Source organism: Canis lupus, chromosome 12 (assembly GCF_003254725.2).
Source record: "Canis lupus dingo isolate Sandy chromosome 12, ASM325472v2, whole genome shotgun sequence".
Taxonomy (NCBI): domain Eukaryota; kingdom Metazoa; phylum Chordata; class Mammalia; order Carnivora; family Canidae; genus Canis; species Canis lupus.
The window spans coordinates 64,127,804-64,147,755 of NC_064254.1; the positions used below are offsets into that span (position 1 = coordinate 64,127,804).

Sequence of the window (19,952 nt, forward strand, 5' to 3'; positions counted from 1 at the left end):
TTGACACAGAAAGAGAGAGAGAGAGAGCACAAGCAGGGGGAGCAGCAGAGAGAGCAGGAGAAGCAGGCTGGGCAGGGAGCTCCATGTGGGGACCCTGAGATCATGACCTAGGCCAGAGGCAGATGCTCAACCGACTGAGCCCCTCAGGTGCCCCTAAACTTTTAGAAAGCCTGACTTGTGTCTTAGGAAAATTACTTAGATTCTTGGGGTTATGATTTGCCTCTTTAAGGAAAGGAGAAAATTCTAATACAAAGCAGACTCTCAAGAATGATTAGTGGAACGAATGAATTAAACAATCCTGCAATTTAAACATTCTATGATTTTATCTTCCTTTCTGGTTGATCAAGTGTCTGTGGCTTTAAACAATTAGGTTTCACTCTGCTTCTGTCAAACACTGAATATCCTAAGATCACTTATTTTTTGTTTCTTTGTTTTTAAATATTTTATTTATTAGAGAGAAAGAAAATGAGCAGTGGGGAGGGGCAGAAGGAGAGGGAGGAGTAGACTCCCCTGCTGAGCAGAGAGCCTGACAATGGGGCTCAATCCCAGGACCCTGGAATCATGACCTGAGCTGAAGGCAGATGCTTAACCAGCTGAGCCACCCAGGCGCCCGCTGAGGTCAATTTTTACCTGGAACCAGGAGTCTACTTTTCAAAAGAAACTCTTTGCTTCTTCATCAAACCCTCTGGAAGAGCAAAACATACTTTTGGAATAATAAGCATTTAATTATTTTATTAATGATGGTTTTCATATTCAATAATGCCTCTATTTCAGGACACTGTTGAAAATAAAAAAAAAAACAAGCTGTCACTTCCTTGACCCAGTAGTATACCTATGATTTTATACAATGGGATGTGATCATTGTGTAGCTTGAAGCTAGAAAGGAAAACAAACAGAGACACCTGGGTGGCTCAGTGGGTTGAGTATTCAACTCATGACTTTGGCTCAGGTCATGATCTCAGGGTCTCCGAGATCAAGCCCTAATTTGGGCTCTGTGCTCAGCAGGGATTCTGCTTGAGACTCTTTCTCTCCTTCTCCCTCCTACCCTCACCCCCCACCACTTGTGTGGGTATTCTCTCTCTCTCTCTCTCTTTAAAATAAATAAACAAATTGATCTTTAAAAAAAAGAGAGAAACCAAACATATTGTGGTGGAAAGTAGAGAAGTACATATCACCTGAAGTTGAATGGAAGGAGAAGAGATCAAGAACAACATGGAGAACAAGAATGAGCCACAGAGACAGGGTGGGGTGGGCACTGGGAGTGCTGACATCCTGGAAACAGTGCAGGGCAAGTAAGTGTCCCTCCCGAGAGACAGGGGAGCCTGACGGCCAAGAGAGGCTCTGAAAGCCTAATGTAAAATATATTTTTAAAATATTTTATTTATTTATTCATGAGAGAGGCAGAGACACAGGCAGAGGGAGAAGCAGGCTCCATGCAGGGACCCTGAGGAGGGACTCGATCTCGACCTGAGCCCAAGGCAGATGCTCAACCACTGGGCCACCTGGTGCCCCCACTAATGTAAAGTATTATTCACTGCACCGTATGAAGTCATACTGTAGATCAAAAATGGTTGATTTTACATGTCTTTTGGCCAAAGGCCTGCTTGTTACTAACCATATTATAGTCTGTGGGTTGTTTAGTGCGAAGCCGTGGTCTTCACTCATTGTAACAGCCCAGGAAGAAAGCATTATCACAGCACAAATGGAATAACCGAGGCCCATAGTTCTGTCTCCAGAATCATTAAGAGGTAGTACTTTATATTTAGCATGCTCTGCGAGAGGGAACTGTATAACATTTAAAGAAAAATTTATGGGATCCCTGGGTGGCACAGCAGTTTGGCGCCTGCCTTTGGCCCAGGGCGCGATCCTGGAGATCCGGGATCGAATCCCACGTCGGGCTCCCGGTGCATGGAGCCTGCTTCTCCCTCTGCCTGTGTCTCTGCCTCTCTCTCTCTCTCTGACTATCATAAATAAATAAATTTAAAAAAAAAAAAGAAAAATTTATTTAAAAGGTTAAAATGAAAAGCTTGAGTGCTCAATAGGTCAAAGTGTATTTATGTGAACATTTCTTCTTTTACATTTTGTGTATTTCTTTTTTTTTTTTTTAAGATTTTATTTATTTATTCATGAGAGACACAGGGAGAGAGAGAGAAGCAGAGACACAGGCAGAGGGAGAAGCAGGCTTCATGCAGGGAGCCTGACGTGGGACTCGATCCCGGGTCTCCAGGATCACACCCTGGGCTGAAGGCGGCGCCAAACTGCTGAGCCACCCGGGCTGCCCCATTTTATGTATTTGTGTGTGTGTGTGTGTGTGTGTGTGTGTGTGTGTTTGGGGTGGGCCATATTTATTAGCACAAGCAATACGGGAAAGAAGAACACAAAATGAGGGATAGAGAGGAGAGTAGGTAATTTGAAATGCCTCTTCCAACCTCGGTCTGTAGTATCGGGATCCATCTCTGGATCCTCCCTTATTTTTTTATTTTTTATTTTTTTAATTTTTTTTTTATTTATTTATGATAGTCACAGAGAGAGAGAGAGAGAGAGAGAGAGAGAGGGGCAGAGACACAGGCAGAGGGAGAAGCAGGCTCCATGCACCGGGAGCCCGACGTGGGATTCGATCCCGGGTCTCCAGGATCGCGCCCTGGGCCAAAGGCAGGCGCTAAACCGCTGCGCCACCCAGGGATCCCTGGATCCTCCCTTAGATGTACCTTCTGGGGTCCTGGGGCTGGGATGATAATTTGCTGCATACACATACAGTGGCAAAATGCGATTTTACTTTTCACTCTAAAAGTCTTTAGCATTGTGCAGCCCCAGTGGCTCAGCGGTTTAGCACCGCCTTCAACCCAGGGTGGGATCCTGGAGACCCGGGATCGAGTCCCGCATCGGGCTCCCTGCATGGAGCCTGCTTCTCCTTCTGCCTGTGTCTCTGCCTCTCTCTCTCTCTGTGTCTCTCATGAATAAATAAAATCTTTAAAAAATAATAATAATAAATAAATAAAATCTAAAAAAAAAGTCTTTAGCATAAACCTCCTGGAAGTTGTAAGAAAAGAGTAATATCTCCTCATGAAAGTCGTTCTTGCTTTTTGTGTGTTTCTCTCTCTTGCATCCTGACGCTACATCAGACTGTCCCTGACTGTTTCTCTCTTTTTTCTCCCCACTCCCCGTCCCCATTCTCCATCTTTATTCTTTAGCTGTCATGTGTTTCAAAAGCATTTCTCTCTTATCGAACAGAATTTTCTAGCCCTTGCCCTTACTTTTTAAAACTGATGGGTGGGGCACCTGGCTGGCTCCATGGGTGGAGTGTGGGACTCCTGATCTCTGGGTCATGAGTTCAAGCCTCAGGTTGGGTGTGGAACCTCCTTAAAAAAAAAAAAAAAAAAAAAGTTGAAGGGTTTTTGAAAGTTGAAGTAGCTTAAATCTCTATATTTTTTAAGCCACACAACTAAAATGATTTTTTTAAAAACCTATGCAGAAAACAAAGTTCCCCCCAATGCAAACACATATGCACCTGTGTTGAGAGCCGGAGGTATTATCAAAGTAACCTGCCATCCTATCATTTACAATAATGTCCATGAGACTCCTTCCTCATCATGGCTAAACTGAAGGAGCTACTTTAAGGCATTTTTTTTCCCCCAGAAATCAAAGTGAGTGCTTAGGGAATCACAGGTATTCCAAAAAAGAGTCACTTGTGTACATCAACGACCATGCTTTAGTAGGAGGCACAGGTGAGTACATGTTAAAAGATCTTGACCTGCTTTCTCGAGTCAGATTTGGGCGGGTAGCCAGCAGTCACCCTGAAGAAATGCAAGTTTGTCTACCAGCAGCTACATTGCCCTGCAGAGTCCTCACTTGGGCAGAACAGAGCTGCAAGTTCTTGGCCACACTAAGTCCTGTGCAAAAAAAAAAAAAAAAAAAAAAAAAAGATTTCTAGTCTGTTTTGGTTTTGTTTAGACCTAATCCTGTTTCTCCTTATCTCCAAGAGCGTTGGAAGGGAGAAGGGATGTTGCAAATTCTAGTAGCAGCAAATGCTTCTTGTCCACCTCCCCTTGTAAGTCCCCGTGCTAAGTGTTCGGAAAGCAAGAGAAGCCGGTTTTCCTGCTCCTAACGGACTTATATTCCACTGGGCAACAAAAAGGTGGGAAACACGTGAAAGACTTATTTTGAAACAGTATGTTAATTACATTTTCATGTAATATGCTCAACATATTTTTCTTCAACCTCCAAACCTGACTTCGGGTAAAGTGCTTCTAAATTTAAAGCAATGACTTCAGTAGGCAATTAGGCAGTTTGAGGGGTGGGGAAGTCTGGGGCCTGAGATGTCCAGACATTTTCCTACGCTAACAGTTTGTAAATTGTAAATTAACAATTTATCCTGTATTTCCTGACCTTTCACCCCCCACTAGTTGAGAAGATCGCAGAGATCTCTGAAATTGTGTGCAACAGTACAAGGCGACTTGTACTAAGTGGCAGCTGCTCAGAGCAGGTGTTGCTGCACCGAGGTTGGGAATCACAACACGGCTCCGCAGCCACTGTGCCTGGGCCTCTACTCGCCCCTGGAGCTTGGATGGGCTTGTCCTCGACGCCTGCACACGCCCCTCACGAGCTCCATTTGACATTAGCCCACAAGAGCTCTCTAGAACAAGCCCTAGCACACAAGCCACGGACCATCTCTGAGGTAGTCCTGTTGTGGACTGCACCCCTCCCAATCAGGCAGGGGTGACAGGAGGATTCGAGTGCAGGTTCTGCGCAGTGAGGTGTGCAGGCTGCCTTAAATAAGGCGGGCACAGAGTACGTGGGAAAGGGCTAAGTGGGAAGGAGGCGGCGTTGGGCTTGCAGTGCTCCCTGAGATCTGTGAACACCCAGCCCAAGAACTCCCCACCTTCTGACTGGGAGAGCCTGGGGAGGGGCCTGGGAGAGCAGGAAAAAGACTGATTGGCCCTCTGGCCTCTTTGCAAAACACTCCCCTTCCCAATGGACAGTGGGTAGGTGCTGGGTCCCCTCCTACCATTAGCACTCCCCGTGCGAAGGCTCCTAAGTAAGAAGGTCCCTACTCTGTGGACAACTCACTGGCCATCTAGTTTTTCATTTTCCACCTGCCACGCTCATTCTTCCTCCCTAAACACTGGAAAGAAAAATCCCTGGCTGAGAAGAAATGCGCGTCCTATTTTAAGAAGGAGTGTTTCTCAAAGATAGGACTGGGAACTGTAGTTCAGATGAACGGAGCGCCTTGCCTAGAGATACGCTGGCGATGCTGGCGATGCTAGGGACCTGGCTCCTGGGGGAGGCTGCATTTTTTGTAAATGAGGACCTAGCTCTTAAAATGTACTCGGGGCTCCCATTGTCTAAGAACTATGAAATGTGCATCTGAGCCAGATGGATTGTTTCTCAGGGGTTGTTTTCTTTTTTTTTTTTAATTTTTTTATTTATTTATGATAGTCACACAGAGAGAGAGAGAGGCAGAGACACAGGCAGAGGGAGAAGCAGGCTCCATGCACCGGGAGCCCGACGTGGGATTTGATCCCGGGTCTCCAGGATCGCGCCCTGGGCCAAAGGCAGGCGCCAAACCACTGCGCCACCCAGGGATCCCGGTTGTTTTCTTTTTAAACCAACTTGATTAAGATATAATTTATATGTAACAAATTGGACCTATTTCAAGTATACAGTTTGATGATTTTTGAAAGATAGGTACATGTGTGTGACTATCACCACAATTAAGATATAGAACGTGGCCATTACCCCCCAAGTACCTTGGCGCCTCTTTCCGGTCACACTGCACTCCTCCCCACCCCCTCCCTACCCTCAGGCAACCACTGACCTACTTTCTGTGATTATATATTAGATTGGTATTGTCTAGAATAACATATAAATAGAACCATACAGTCCTGGAACCTTTTGAGTCTGGCTTCTTTCACTTAGCACAACATTTTTAAAGATTTCTCTGTGTCATTACACGCATCAGAAGTTCAGTCCTTTTTATCGTGGAGTAGTACTCTGTTGTATGGATGTACCACGGTGTGTTTCACCATTCACCCTTGATGGACATCTGAGTTGTTTGCAGTTTTTGACAGTTGTGAATGAAACTGCTGTGAACATTCATGTGTAAACAAGCAAAACCCTGCAAGTCTAGGAAGCTGAGTACACAGAACAGTAGCCTGACAGGTGATAAGCTGCTGCCCTTCTCAGGGGAGGAGGAGTCAAGTGGTTGATGAGGCCCAGCTACCAAGAGCAATCGGTTTTGTGAAAAGCAGCTACAGCCAAAAATGAAAAAAATGCCAGCACTGAGCAGAGAGGAGCGCTGACCAGGCACCCTTCAACCCCATGGGAACAATGGGCTGCACCATGAGGGGCAGGACAGAGCGATACACTTAGCGGTTTTCCTTTGACATGGGCTAAAACTGAGCCAACAGACTCAAACCTTTTTTTCCGGGCACTTCTTTAGAGTATGTGTGAAAGCCTGTCCAGGCAGTGGAGACACAGTGCTGAGTTTGTCTCCGGAGTTAGAAAAACTACTGGCTGTGCAACCTTGGCCAGAGCTAAGAAACCTTGGCAAATGGGCAGTTAAAAGAGCACCTTCCCTCAGGGGCTGTTGGGAAGCTTAGATGGGATTCTATGTAAATCTCTTTGCAAGGGTCTAGCACCTTAAGGGCTGAGTAAGCATGAATTATGTTTAAAAATCATGTAATACCTTTGACTTAGAGTTAAGAATCCAAGTATATTCCTTGGGCAGTTGGAATGTTTATTTTTCTTCCTAAGTTGCACAAGGAATTCTTCTTATATTCTTTATATAACTGTTGTAGGATTGAATTATTAATCAAAATCTGTTAGACTTTAGAAGCGTTCCAGTTCAGTCACAAAAGCTCCCAGTGGCTGCAACACCTAGCTAGTTCCCAAGCTCCCTCCAGGTGCTCCTCAAACCCAAAGGGTCACTCAGGGCTGGTCAGTAAATGTGATTCATGAGCACTTCTCAGGAGCCGATTCCGGGGGTGTAGGGCCTGCTACAGTCTCTTCCTCTGGGCTGACTCTATCTCAGGGGTGCCCCCCACCCCACGTCCTCAAAGGGTCCCCGCGGTGGAGCTGAAGGAGCTCCGGGTGGAGGCTAAGGACTTGGGTGTGATCTTGTGGCTGTTGCCCGCCCCCCACCTCACCCCTTGGTCCCTCCGCTGCCCTGGCTCCCTCCCCTCCTTCCTGCCCGGGGTGACCCCACCTGGCTAGGCTGTCGCGGAGTTACCCTGCTGGAGCTGCCTCAACCAAGGCTTGGTGGCCCGTGCACTTCCAGGCCCGTCCTGCCCGAGGCCCGCGGCGGGATGCCCCGCAAAGCTAACGCAGCTGCTCGTAGGTGTGACTCGGGAATCTCTCTAAACAGCTAATATTGTTTAAAAAAAAAAAAAAAAAAAAAAAAAAAAAAACCAAAAAACTGCCCTGAAGGCTCGCCCTCCTTTAGGAAAGGCGCCCACTGGCAGGTCTGCTTCCGTGGGGACGTTCGAGCGCCCCGCGCTTCGGGCGCGCCAGGTGCGGGCCGTTGGGCTCCAGGCTACGGAACAGGTGCACGTTTTCCCCCTTCCCGGACCCTTCCCACGGGGTGGGGGGGATGCTGCCGGGGCTCCCCCCTGAAGGCCTGCGGGACTGTGAGGCCCCCTCCGCCCCCGCCGAGGTCGCTCCGGGGCGCTGGGCGCCCCCCGGACCGGAGGGGAGGATGCCCCCCTGCCCCCAGGTACTCCCGGGTGTGCGCTCCTAGGACCTCCGCACGGGGTCGAGGCCTCTCGGGTGAGCCCCCCCCCCCCTCGCAGCAGCCGGATCGCGGGGGGCCGGGGGAGGGCATCGGGCGTCCCCGGAGCTTCTCCCATTGGGGGAGCGCAGGCCCGCCCAGGTGCTGGAGCCCTGGGTTTCTTAAGAGTTTTCATTTGCAGTTCTGTTGGACCCAGGTGGCTTCTTTTTGTTCTAGAAAAGACCACCGGAGCTTTTTACTCGTTTTCCTTTCTTCCTACAAAAAGAAAGGGCGGTTTTTTCAAAACAAAGCAAAACTCCCCTTTCTTTTTCTTTTTTTTTAAACTCCCCTTTCAGATACTTTGGGGGCACCTGGGTGGCTCAGTCGGGCTGAGCGGCTGACTTGGGCTCAGGATCTGGGGGCCGGAGATGGGCCCAGTGTGGGGGCTCCGTGCTCAGCGGGGAGCCCGCTTGCCCCTCTCTGTCTCTGCCGCCCCCACCGCCCCCCTCACCCCCATGCCTTCTCTCTCTCTCTGTCTCTAAAATAAAATCTTTAAGATACTCTCGTGTATTTACTGCTGCCGTGTAGTCACGCGTGGCTGTTTTGAAATTGCATCTTTATTGAGAGGCAAAAAGCAAAAGCTGGAGCGACCTGGGAACTGTTGAGTTTGTAGGCCTGAGTATTTGGACCTTCTGATTTTCCCTTTAAAACACAAGGATTCGGGCAGCCCGGGTGGCTCAGCAGTTTAGCATCACCTTCAGCCCAAGGCCTGATCCTGGGGACCCAGGATCGAGTCCCACATCGGGCTCCCTGCATGGAGCCTGCTTCTCTCTCTGCCTGTGTCTCTGCCTCTCTCTCTCTCTCTCTCTCTCTCTGTGTGTGTGTGTGTCTCTCATGAATAAATAAATAAAAATCTTTAAAATAATAAAACACAAGGATTCTAGTTGCAGGAAATGTTATCCCAAGTAGCGCCAAGCATAGACGGGGCTTAAGAAAAAATGTGACAATCCGAGTTTATTTTGTTGGAGTGCATGTCGCACATGCAAAAACCACAGGTCTCTACTTTTGCAGGTGGGCTGGTCGCTACCATTTTGGCTTGTCCTTCTGCCACGTGCTTACTCCTAAAGGGGAGGTGGGGGGTGGGAAACGCAGATTCTCATCGTTTCTCTCCCCCCCACCCCCAACCCCATTTGTTTTCCAGTCCAGGGCGCAACCACCAGAGGAAAACAGACGCAAGCCGGTGTTGGGGAAGCTCGGCACCCTGTTCGCGGCCGGCCGGAGGAGGTCCGGCAGAAGCGGGGTGGAGAGCCCCTCCGGCTCCCACGCCAAAGCCGCGTCTCCCAAGGATGGGACCTCTTCCAAACCCCCGGAAAGAGAGAGTGACAAGAGCCAACCTCAGGGCAGCCAGCCGAAGCCAAGGGACCCGGGCGAGGAGGCTCCCCCGCAGGAGAGGCCCCCGGCGCGGGAACCCGGGGGGCCCTCGGACAGCCGCGTGCGCGCTGCGCCCCCCGACGCCGGGCGGGCCCCGTGCGCCAGCGGACGCGGGGCGGCGGGGCCGCGGGGCCCGGGGCGTGATGCGCCCCAGTTAGAGCCTCGGGAGGCAGAGGGAGGGTCCGTCCCAGGGGCCGCCAAGCAGCTGCCCTCCCCGCTCGAGAGTCCCTCCGGGCAGGGGCGCGCGGAGGCGCGGGCGGGCGGTCCCGGGGAGGGCGCCCCCCGCGGCGCTGGCGGCGAGCAGGAGGCCGCCCCGGGCGCCGGGGCTGCGGCGGGGGCGCCCCCCGGGTGTGCGGAGGCGGGCGGGGGCCCCGGGGCGGCGGCGGGGGCGGCGGCGGACGGCGGAGCGGGGCCCCGGCGCGGCCCCGGAGAGCGCGCGCGGCCCGCGGCGCTGACCCTGGTCGTCTCCCCGGGCGCGGGCGAGGGCGCGGGCGCGGGCGAGGGCGAGGGCGAGGGCGCGGCCCCCGGGCCGGACGACTGCGGCGACCCCGACGACATGGAGAGGAGGTCGTGCGGCCGCCGGGCCGGCAGGCGGCGGAGGTCGCAGAGGTCCGCCGAGTCCCCGGGGCCCGACGCGGCGCCGCCCGACAGCGCGGGCGGGGACGGCCCGGGGAGCGGCTGCGAGCGGGCGCCCGACGCGGCGGGGAGCGGGGACTCCCCGGCGGGCCCCGACCCGGGCGTTGCCGCGGCGGCGGGCGCGGAGGCCAAGGCCGGCCCCGGGGCCAGGGGGCAGCCCCGCGGGGAGGCGGAGCGCGGCCCGGCGCCCCCCCCGCCGCCGCCCGCCGCGTCCCCGGCCAAGAGGAGGGGCCGGAGCCGAGGCCCCGAGGCCGCGCCCGCCGGGGAGCCCCCCGAGGACCGCGCGGACGGGGCGGCCCGGGGCGGGCCCCGCGAGCTCACGGTCAAGAGCGCGACGCTGCTGCCCGAGATCAGGCCCGAGCACAAGAGGGGCCTGGCCCCGGGCCACCCCGACGGCCGAGGCAGAGAGCCGGGCCGGCCGGCCGCTGCTCCCGACGCCGACGGAGGGAAGCCCAGGAACCATCTCGGCGCCGGCAGGTCCACGGTGACCACGAAGGTGACCCTGTAAGTGGGGGCGGGGGGGCGGGGGCCGTCCTCAGGTGCGGGGGGGCTGGGGCTGTCCGCAGGTGCGGGGGGGTGCTGGGAGGGCTGGGGGGGCTGGGGCTGTCCACAGCTGTGCAGGGGTCTGCTGGTGGAGCTCTGGCCGATGTGCGGGGGACGGGGGTCTGGGGGGCGCGGGGGTCTCTGCATTCGGGGCAGATGGGTCTGTGCACGAATTTTCCCCCTCCACACCGTAACTAAGACAGTGAAGCGCTGGTTAGCACAGGTTTAAGAAGAGGACACTTTGGGAAGCCCAGTCGGGTTGCTCATTCCTGTTCTGATAGAATATTCAGTTTGGTGGATGTAAAAATCTCCCGAGACTCAATGTTTACTCGATTGAAAGAAGACCCCTTAGCCTGATGTGAGCTAATCCTTTTTTTTTTTTTTTTTTTTTAAGATTTTATTTATTCATGAGAGACCCAGAGAGAGAGGCAGAGAGACAGGGGCAGAGGGAGAAGCAGGCTCCCCTGCAGGGAGCGAGCCCGAGGCCAGACTCAATCCTGGGATCCGGTGATCACAACCTGAGCCAAAGGCCCACTGCCCACCCCCTGGGCCACCCAGGTGCCTCCTGGGCTAGTTCTTTTATTCAAAATGCACCCCCGCATTCCTGGGTAGGGCATTCTGTGCCACAAATTTGGAAACCGGGAGCAAACCGGCTTACGTTCAGTGTGACCCTGGAGCTTTGACACCTGTGAGTCTAAGAGAACTCACAGAACTTTTTCTGGAACTCAGTGTGGCTTAAACATCCCCCCCCCCACCCCCATTTCTCTCCTTAGAATGTTAGGGAAGTTAGTGATATTTTTGCTCCCAGGTTGAAAAGTAATTCTTAGTTATTCAAATGAAGAAAAAGCAGTGTCCTGGGGGGGGGAGGGGTGTTGTTAAATGAAAGGATACCATGCGTTGGAAGAATCAAGCTCAACAGGCTGACTACCTACTGTTAAATTCATTGATTTTTTTTTTTCCAAATATTTATTGAGTGACTTCTGTGCATGGATGGTATTGGGCCAGGAGCTCTGAGGGGAAACTCGCAGTGTGACTCAGTGTTTTGTCCTTGAGGAGTTTCTGGCCCATTCTGGCTTGCCAGATGCAGACAGATGCTACAGGAGGTGATGGCCCAGGGAACTGCTCGCTGGGTTGTGAGCTGTAAAGGCTGGGGAAGCGCAAAGTAGGATAAGTCAGTTGGCTTTTTGGAGGTGAGCTTGGGCTGGGGTGCTCAATGTGGTTTGGGAAGGTGGCTGGGGTAAGGAGGGGCCCCTGTAAAGCCCCAGACCCTCTCCCCTTCCCACAGGCTCACTGCTCCACCTCCCAGGGAGCGTCTGTGAAACATGAGCATCTAAACTGCCCAAGTCGAAAAAATAAAATAAAAATAAAAATATAAACTGCCCAAGTTGTTCCTACATTTATTCCTTATTGAAAGAGCCAGGATTTTCACAGCATTTTGATCTTTAAACCAAACGGTTTCATTCTCTCTGAATTCTTGGAGAAGTAAGGCTCTAGAGTAGGAGGTCTGTTTGGTAAACACGTGAGGGAGAACCTGCTTAATGAGTAATGTGAGCTACCTCACCAGCTGCCAACCTGGAGACCTTTGATAAAGTCAGCTATTTATTCTGTAACGGCTGTGTCAGAGGAGTAATCGGAGTGGGTGATGCCCATTATTTGTAGAAGGCCAGTGTGACTGCACACTCAGACCTCCTAAGTGTGAGCTTAGAGAAATGTTACTGCGGAGCTGTTTAAGGACGCCCTTACCTGCCTTACCTGCCTTCCAATCGGAGAACGCCAGTGGAAAAACCAGAAATGTTGCAAGGAGTAGGGTAAACAGACCTGGGGAGCGATCCTGCAACGAAACTCTGCACGTCCTGTTTTCTGTGAACTAAACCACGTCTTCTTCTCTGTGCCCATCACTTTCTACCTAAAATTTCTCCTCGGCAAGGCATTTGGCTTGATTGTGCTTTCCACCAGGCCTCACGCTTGGTGAATTGGCAGTCTGTGGAAATGGGAAAACTAATTCCTTCTAGTCTTTTTCTGTTTGATGGATTTCCTTTCCGGTTTTTTTCCTCTGATGGTATTTTAAGAAGGAACGTTACCGATTATTTTTAAAAAGCAATTTGCATCTGAAGTTTTAGTGTGAATTATTTTGTATTCCCTGAAGAAGGACTGTGCAGCAGCAAGTTTCTCGATGCTGTTAGAAAAATTATGTCTTCAGTTCTGTTCCAGGTGTTGAATGTTGAGATTAGCAATGGTATGTTTAGAATAAGGAGAATTTTCCTCTCCTAGCCACAGCTTTTAAGACATCAGATGATTTTCCCTTCTCCATTATAATAAAGGCATTACACAAAGCATGAATTAGAGAAGCCTTCCTTTTAATCGGTATGAGCTAGGTTAATTGTAGTGACTCTTGGTAGCAGAACTTAATAGCACAGAAAGTTTGGTTGTAAAACATATTTTGATCTCGGCGTAAATCTTTAATGTGCAGATGTGTTTCCTGTCCTTAAGGTAGCTTGTTGGCTAACCTGTAGTGTTTTCCATTGACATCATAAGATATACTTTGATGTTTGACTGTTCCTTGAGCTGATTAGTGAGATTTTTTTTTTTTTTTTTTTAAGATTTGATTTATTCATGAGAGACACAGAGAGAAAGGGAGGCAGAGACACAGGCAGAGGGAGAAGCAGGTTCCATGCAGGGAGCCTGATGCGGGACTCGATCCCGGGACCCTGGGATCACACCCTGGGTCGAAGGCAGACGCTAAACCCCTGAGCCGCCCAGGGATCCCTGAGAATTTTTTAAAATGTGTATTTACTGGCATGTGAACATCTTTCATTAACTGATGGCATTTGTAAGCTCTCCATTTCGACTCCACTGGTTTTAGAATTCAGTCTTCAAGGTAGTGTGTGTATGTTAATTTTCCTTTTAAATTTAAGATATGGGCCCACCATGAGGGAGCCTAGCTATTTTGTGGAGCTATTGGAGAGAGCAGTGCCTAAGAGAAATTCATGAGAGTATATGAAATTTAGTATTTAAATCAAATTCCTAAAAATAAAAATCTAAGTTCCTAATGCTATATTTTGGAAAGACTTCTCAAGTCTTTTCAGTGTTCTCATTTTATCCAGAAGGATAAGGTGTCTCACCCAAAGTCATATTGCCTGTTCCTTCAAAAAAGCCCCTCTTTCTTGAAAGCCAATGAATCCATGTGGAGGCAGCAGTGAGATTTCTGTGCTTCTCCACTTTTCATGATCAAAGTAGCCTCCAACGTTTGATCGCTTAATCTTACAGCTCTCACGATAATTCATTGACCTCTTGAATATATCAAGCTGGAAAGGACCAGATTTAGTCACTGAGGTCTGGGGAAGCAGAAGAGTAGAGTGGTCAGGAGCATAGCCTCCAAAACCACAACCCCTGGTTTCAAATCATGGCCCTGTCCCTCACTAGGTGTATGACTTCTGGCAAATTACCTGCCTTTCCTAGGCTTCAACTTCCTCGTTGTAAAAGAGAATGTTTAAACTAGTACATTAGGCAAGTACACTGTTTCTCAAGTGTGTGTCAATCAGTGATTCTTAGTGGTTATTATCTCCTCATTTTAGAAACCACTAGATGTATGGTTTAGACATTGTGTTGTGTTTAGCTTCAGAGCCCATTCTTCTAGGAAAGCTTAAAAGTGATATATACAATAGACAAGTAGAAGTGACTTTGGTCGAGAGGAGGGTGGCTGGCCCCAGCCCTCGGTCGCTCTTGGACCCTCGGTCACTGTTGGAGAGAACTCCCAAGAATTCCTTCGGCCATCACTTGGGAAAGGTGTGGTGGGGAGAGGATCATCTCTGTTCTAAACTATCGATTTGTTTGTTTTTTCTAGATAGGAAAGGTAGTGAGTCCAGTGAGTTAACTTGACCAAGCTCACACATTAGTGTAGGAGCCAGGACCAGAGCTGGCTAATGTCAAACAGAAAGAAAACAAAGATTTATGATTTCCAGTAGGCGGTAATAACCAAGAAATATTATAGCTTGTTTATAGAGCGAGGGGAGATGCCTTTTGCCCCCACCAGAAGGCAACAACACCAACAGTTGAGTAACTGATAAGTAAATTATGGTACATCCATATGATTAAACTTTTATGCAGACATTATGAAAAACTTCAAATTTTTAGTAACATGAAAATGTTAAAAATGTGAAAGATAAGATTAATTTATCTTTTTTTAAATATAAAATCTGAAACACTATGGAATGGAACAATTCCAATTTTGTTAAAAGTATTTTACCATGCATACAAAAAGAGTACACTAAAATGTTAACAGGGAGATTATTTGAGTGGTAGGAGTATGAGTGATTCTTCATTTTTATATTTTCCATATGATCTGTAGTGGACACACTTGTATAATCAGAGTAAAGTTATATGAAGGAAGATGAAGGGAATAAAATATTCAAAGAGGTAAATAACAGATAAATATTTTTATAATCTAGCCTTTTGAAATAATGCTTAAAAATTATGATAAAATAAAAATACACAGCTGCTATTTGGGGAGATCATTTACATATTCAAAATAAAGGAGTACATCAAATATATAAATTCAACCTCATGTTCTTCAAGCCCTAAGCTGTCTTCTGAATTTAGTGTCAAGCACCGTGCTCACATATTAGGTACTCGATAAACTTGCTAACCTCCCACCTCTTGACTTTCTTAGCTATATAATTTTCTCATCCATCCTACAGAAGCAAAACCTCCATTAAAAATAGTTGAGTGTACTTAGGATTGTTTTAAAATAGTCTCATAAAAAAACAAATGTTACTTACCAGAGAGATGTTGGCTTTTCATAATAATAAATGTTTCGTAGTAAATTGGTATGTTGGCTTTTCAAAACTAGGTCAATAACTTTATCTTACTGCTTTATTTTTGCAGCCCGGCCAAGCCCAAACATGTGGAACTAAATCTTAAAACTCCTAAGAATCCTGACAGTTCGGGAAACGAGCATAATCCATTTAGCCAGCCGGTTCATAAAGGAAACACTGCCAACAAAATCTCCTTATTTGAAAACAAAAGGGCCAACAGCAGTAGCCCAAGACACGCTGATGTTCGAAGTACAAGGAACCCTCCTGCCTCCTGTAATAAAACGTTTGTTGGGAGGGCGAAGCTGAATTTAGCCAAGAAAGCCAAAGAGATGGAGCAATCTGAAAAGAAAGTACTGCCAAACAGTCACCAGAATGGTATGCTGGCAAAGGAAACCTCGACAGAATCCAAAGTTACTGAGGAGGAGATCCCCCCAGCAGCCGGCAGCCCCAGTGCGGGGGGATCGGGGGGCCAGCCTCCCCAGGGCCAAGCTCCTGGCCCTCCACTTCACCCAAGTGCTAGAGCAGAAGTGCACACAGACGCCGGCTGCCCTCCCGAAGCAGTGGCCGCAGCTCTGAATCCTGTCGAGGACCACGAGGCCTCAGGAGAGGATGACTCAAAGGCCGCGGGGAGCAAAAGACTTGCGCTTGAAAACATGACTGATCCAGCACAGGACATTCCCGCCACTCTTGATACCAAAGAGCCCCCCCCAGCGGCCGCACCAAAGCCACAGGATACGTTATCTGACTCACAGCCCCCAGCTGAGTCATCTAACGGGCCTTCTCCCTCCCAGCCTGCACCCAAAGGCGCGTGTGTTCGAGCTCCCATAAGCAGTCTCCCACGAACTGATCTAAAAGCGTCAGAAAACCATAACGGCTGTGTTCTGCCCCCGCCGCATAAGAACGATGGGGCGGTGCAGCCCTCCAAGCTTGAAGGAGGAGGAGGGGCAGCAGCGAGGCCTCCTCCGTCCGCAGAGCACGGCCCGGAGGCCGTGGGGCCCGAGTGCCCATCCACGGTCCTTGTCCACGTCCGGTCTTTCATGCTCCCCGTGGAGAGCACCCACGATGCAGGCGCCCAGGTCATCTCCGAGGGCCCCGAAGTCAGAGGAGCCCAGCTGCCAAGTTGTCAGAACGATCCACTCGAAGTGGTTTCTGTCGCAAGCTGTGCTCCCCCGAAAGAGGAAGGCCCGGGCCGCGAGGGCACGGCGCCCAAACCCGGCCATCGCAGCGAGGAACCCGCAGCCGAACCTGGCCCCCAAGTCACGCTTCCAGAATCCGGGGAGCACCTGCGACCCGCGACCCTGCAGGGCGACCCCAGCGTGGGCAGCCCCCCGGGCGGCGCTCCAGGGCCCCACGCGAGTGCGGCGAGCGGCCCGGACAGCCCTGCCAGCCTCGGGAGCGGCCCCGCGGGGGGCGACGACAACCTGCTGGATTCTTCTTCCGACATGGAGAAGTTCACTGAAATCATCAAAAACATGGACAGCACAGCCTGTGTGCCCCAGAAGAAGAAGAAGGCCAGGGTGCCCAGCTGCCCCGCCCCTCCCTTTGTCATGCCGCCCATCCACGAGGACCACCTGGAAAAGGTGTTAGATCCCAACGTGTTCACCTGTGGCTTGGGGAAGAAAAAGGACAGCCCCCCAGAAATGTCACCGGCCCTGCACTTGATGCAGAATCTTTACACAAAATCCAACCTGAGGAGCAAACGCACGTCTACGGAGCAGAGCGTCCCCTTCGGGTTGTCGGTCCTGGACCCGGACGGGAAGGCTGAGCCTCCCACCGGCCCCGAGACCGAGGACAAAGAGAACAGAGATGTCCCAAGCGGCGGCGTGAAGAGATCGAGGCTGGAGAAAAGCGCGCTCTTCTCCAGCATGTTGCCTTCAGCACAAGACAGAGTCTTTTCTCCGTCGGTGACGTCGGTGAGCACCATGAGCACGTGCTTCGGCGCTGCCCGGAGCAGCGGTTCTCTTGCTCGGCCTCCGAGGCCCGGGGCAGAGGGCGCCCCGCCCTGCCGGGCAGACCAGGAGCGGCCCAGCCTCCCACCCGGCAGCCTCAAGGTCTTCGGCTTCGACGCGACAAATGCATCCCTCCCGGGTCTGAAAAGTCCAGGCTACATGGAGAAATACCTGCCCAGGGAGGAGACCAAAGAAGATCCGGGGTCGCGGAGCAACGGACACCTGCCCGAAGCCAAACTGTCCGAGTTTCCTAAACCGAAGACCGGCAGCGATCGCGCCGAGAGCGTCCTGAAGTCGAGCCTGCCCAACCCCGGACACAGCGACGCGGACTTCATGGGTCTCTTCAAATCCAGCCGGTTCGACCCAAACGTGTCTTTTTCTGCAATGTCATTATCAGATGCAACCGTGAGTAGCCACGCGTTACCATCTGTTGGGTGGGTTTGTAAAACGAGAGGGGAGAGGGACGGTGAGCAGTTCGTGGTGTTTTAAGTGGCCGTGCGTGCGATGGTTTCTGGCCCTCTGTCCCACTGCAGTCCCACTCTGTGTACAAAGAACTGGGGGCCAAGAAGAGAGGTACTAGGATTTCTGTCCCCAAGGCATTGCTACTCTAGTGGGGAAAATATGCTCTAAGTATCTTAAGGTGTTGTAATCTGAAAGGTGTAGGTAAGCTACCTCGTCTCTACAGACAAGGTTATTTTTTTATTTTTTTCTTACCTAGTTCTGGGTAAGAATGCTCAACGCTCTACTTAGCATTTTGAAGATTTGTAAAGCTGCTTCATTTATTCAGAAAAGCCCCACCAAGAAATCTTGTTCCTAACCCTTCTCTTACGATGTGTAAGATCCACTCTTTCTTTCCCTAAGTAACGAGGTGATTATCCCATGGAACTCGGGAAGTAATTTCTCTTTATTTGAAAGTTTCATCAGGGAAACACTTTTTCCTACAAGCTGCTGGGGGGCATAGAGAGTTTTGGTCCACCTCGGATCTTTCCTTGAATATCATAGCGAGGGCAGTGAAATAGGGTTTTGAAGGACGGTTATGATTTCTCTGTCTTCTTTTATCTGGCTTCCAGAGGTTGTTTCTTTTTAGGGAGTTTTTGGTGTGAATTTTGTGGTTTTCTGTTACGGAGCTTCATACTCAAGTGGAGGGAGGAAACTGAGGCAGGCAGAAAGTAAGTTCTAGAGGGCAGTTCCGCTAGCCCTGAAAAAAGAAGTGGACGGACCAATGTATTCCTATTGCCCACGCTGTGGACTGGGCTGTCAGGCAAGTGTAGACCATCATGCGGCACAGCGTAGTCCGTCAGAAAATACCGTGCCCTCTTCCTCATTTACACAGACACTGCAGTGTGTTTCCGTTTGTTGCGTGGGCTCTTGCTCAAGCCTAGCATAGGATATAATTTTGGAAGCTCTTTCAAAATGCACAGGTGGGTGTCCAGCAGAAGCTCAGATCCCTCTTTTCAAAACTTTTCAAACTTTTGGTCTCAAGACACCTTTGTTAATTAAAAACTACTGAGGACCCCAGAGGGCTTTGGTTTACATGGGTTATGCCTATTGAACAAATTTATTATATCAGAAATTAACACTAAGAAAAACTTAAAGCGTGAGAACACAGGAGCACGCCTTCCATTAACCATCAGAGCAATGATGTCATCAGATGTCCTGGACTGTCTGGAAAAGTCTGTTGCACGCTTGTGAGGGAGAGACTGAAAAAGGAAAATACCCTCTTCTTATCATGAGAACAGTTTTGACCTCGTTGACTTCCTGGAAGTTTCTTGGGGATCGTCCAGGGGACCTAGGACCACACTTTGAGAACCACTGCTGTAAACAAACAACACTGAATCAGCCCATAGCACTCAGAAATCATAAGATTTTTAAGTATTCCTCTCAAGCCCAGTTTCCACTGGGCTACTTGCCATTTCAAGTATTTATTGAAATACTCTTATTTTTATTTATTTTCTCTTTTTAAATCATTCTTAGATCACTTCTCTTACTTGACAGCAATCTGATGAGTCTGACAACAAAATACACAGTTTCCCTATGGAATCCCTTGAAAAATCGAGCCAAATGGAGTAAAAAGGAGAAACAGTGTTTTCTACTTTCTCTAGGTCTTTTTATGTTTAAATTTTTGTTGTTGTTGCTGTTTTCTTAGGTCTTGGGCTTTGTTTATTCTATAGCTATTCTGTCTTTATCATCTTACCTGAATTTTGTTTTAAATTTCAGGCCTTCAGCTTATCCACTTCTAAATAAGTGCATATATAAATAAGTAGATGCCATTTTGATTTTTAGTAATGTTTGTAGTGAGGCCTTTCTGTGGTCTTGGACATACTGTGCTATGGTTTGGTGCGAGAGTGATTAGATCAAAGGCAGTCCTTAGAATAAGCATCCTGGTCAGCATTGGAAGTAGTCCGTGTTTTATAATATTTTTTTCATGTGTGATTACTGTTTTTATTATCTTACGCATTTCTGGTTCTACTGGTCTCGTCAGATGTTCTTGAAAATGATTAGGTTGGGAGCCATACAAAAATGTATTTTGTCCACCAAGAAGGGAGAATCAAGTATACAATGTGCAATGTCTGTTGTGATATATTCCATAAACACCCCTTTACTGAGACTAATACTTATTACGTGATGGTCAGATGTTACAATGAAAAGATAATATTTATAGTTTCAGACGAGGTGGGTCTATGAACACATGAAATTGATGCAGCTCCTTCTAGATCCATGATTAATACTTTATAGTTTCTCTTTACTTGACGTTATACAGAGATCATTTGACTTAAAATTTCTTTGCTGGATTCTTACTCTGTGAACTGATGTAAAAAATAGTTCCAACCCTTGGGCCCTGAAGTTTTCTAGATTAGTGGATATATTCCAGGC

The 19,952-nt window shown here is 49.5% G+C and overlaps 1 protein-coding gene across 1 annotated transcript in view; it reads left to right on the top strand.

Annotated features, from left to right (window-relative positions):
* CRYBG1 (crystallin beta-gamma domain containing 1) overlaps positions 1-19,952 on the top strand; it is a 200,362-nt gene that overhangs the window by 142,931 nt on the left and 37,479 nt on the right. The window contains exons 3-4 of the mRNA XM_049092426.1: positions 8,907-10,276; positions 15,200-17,483. Coding sequence (XP_048948383.1) covers positions 8,907-10,276; positions 15,200-17,483 — 3,654 coding nt within the window. The remainder of the gene's footprint in view (positions 1-8,906; positions 10,277-15,199; positions 17,484-19,952) is intronic.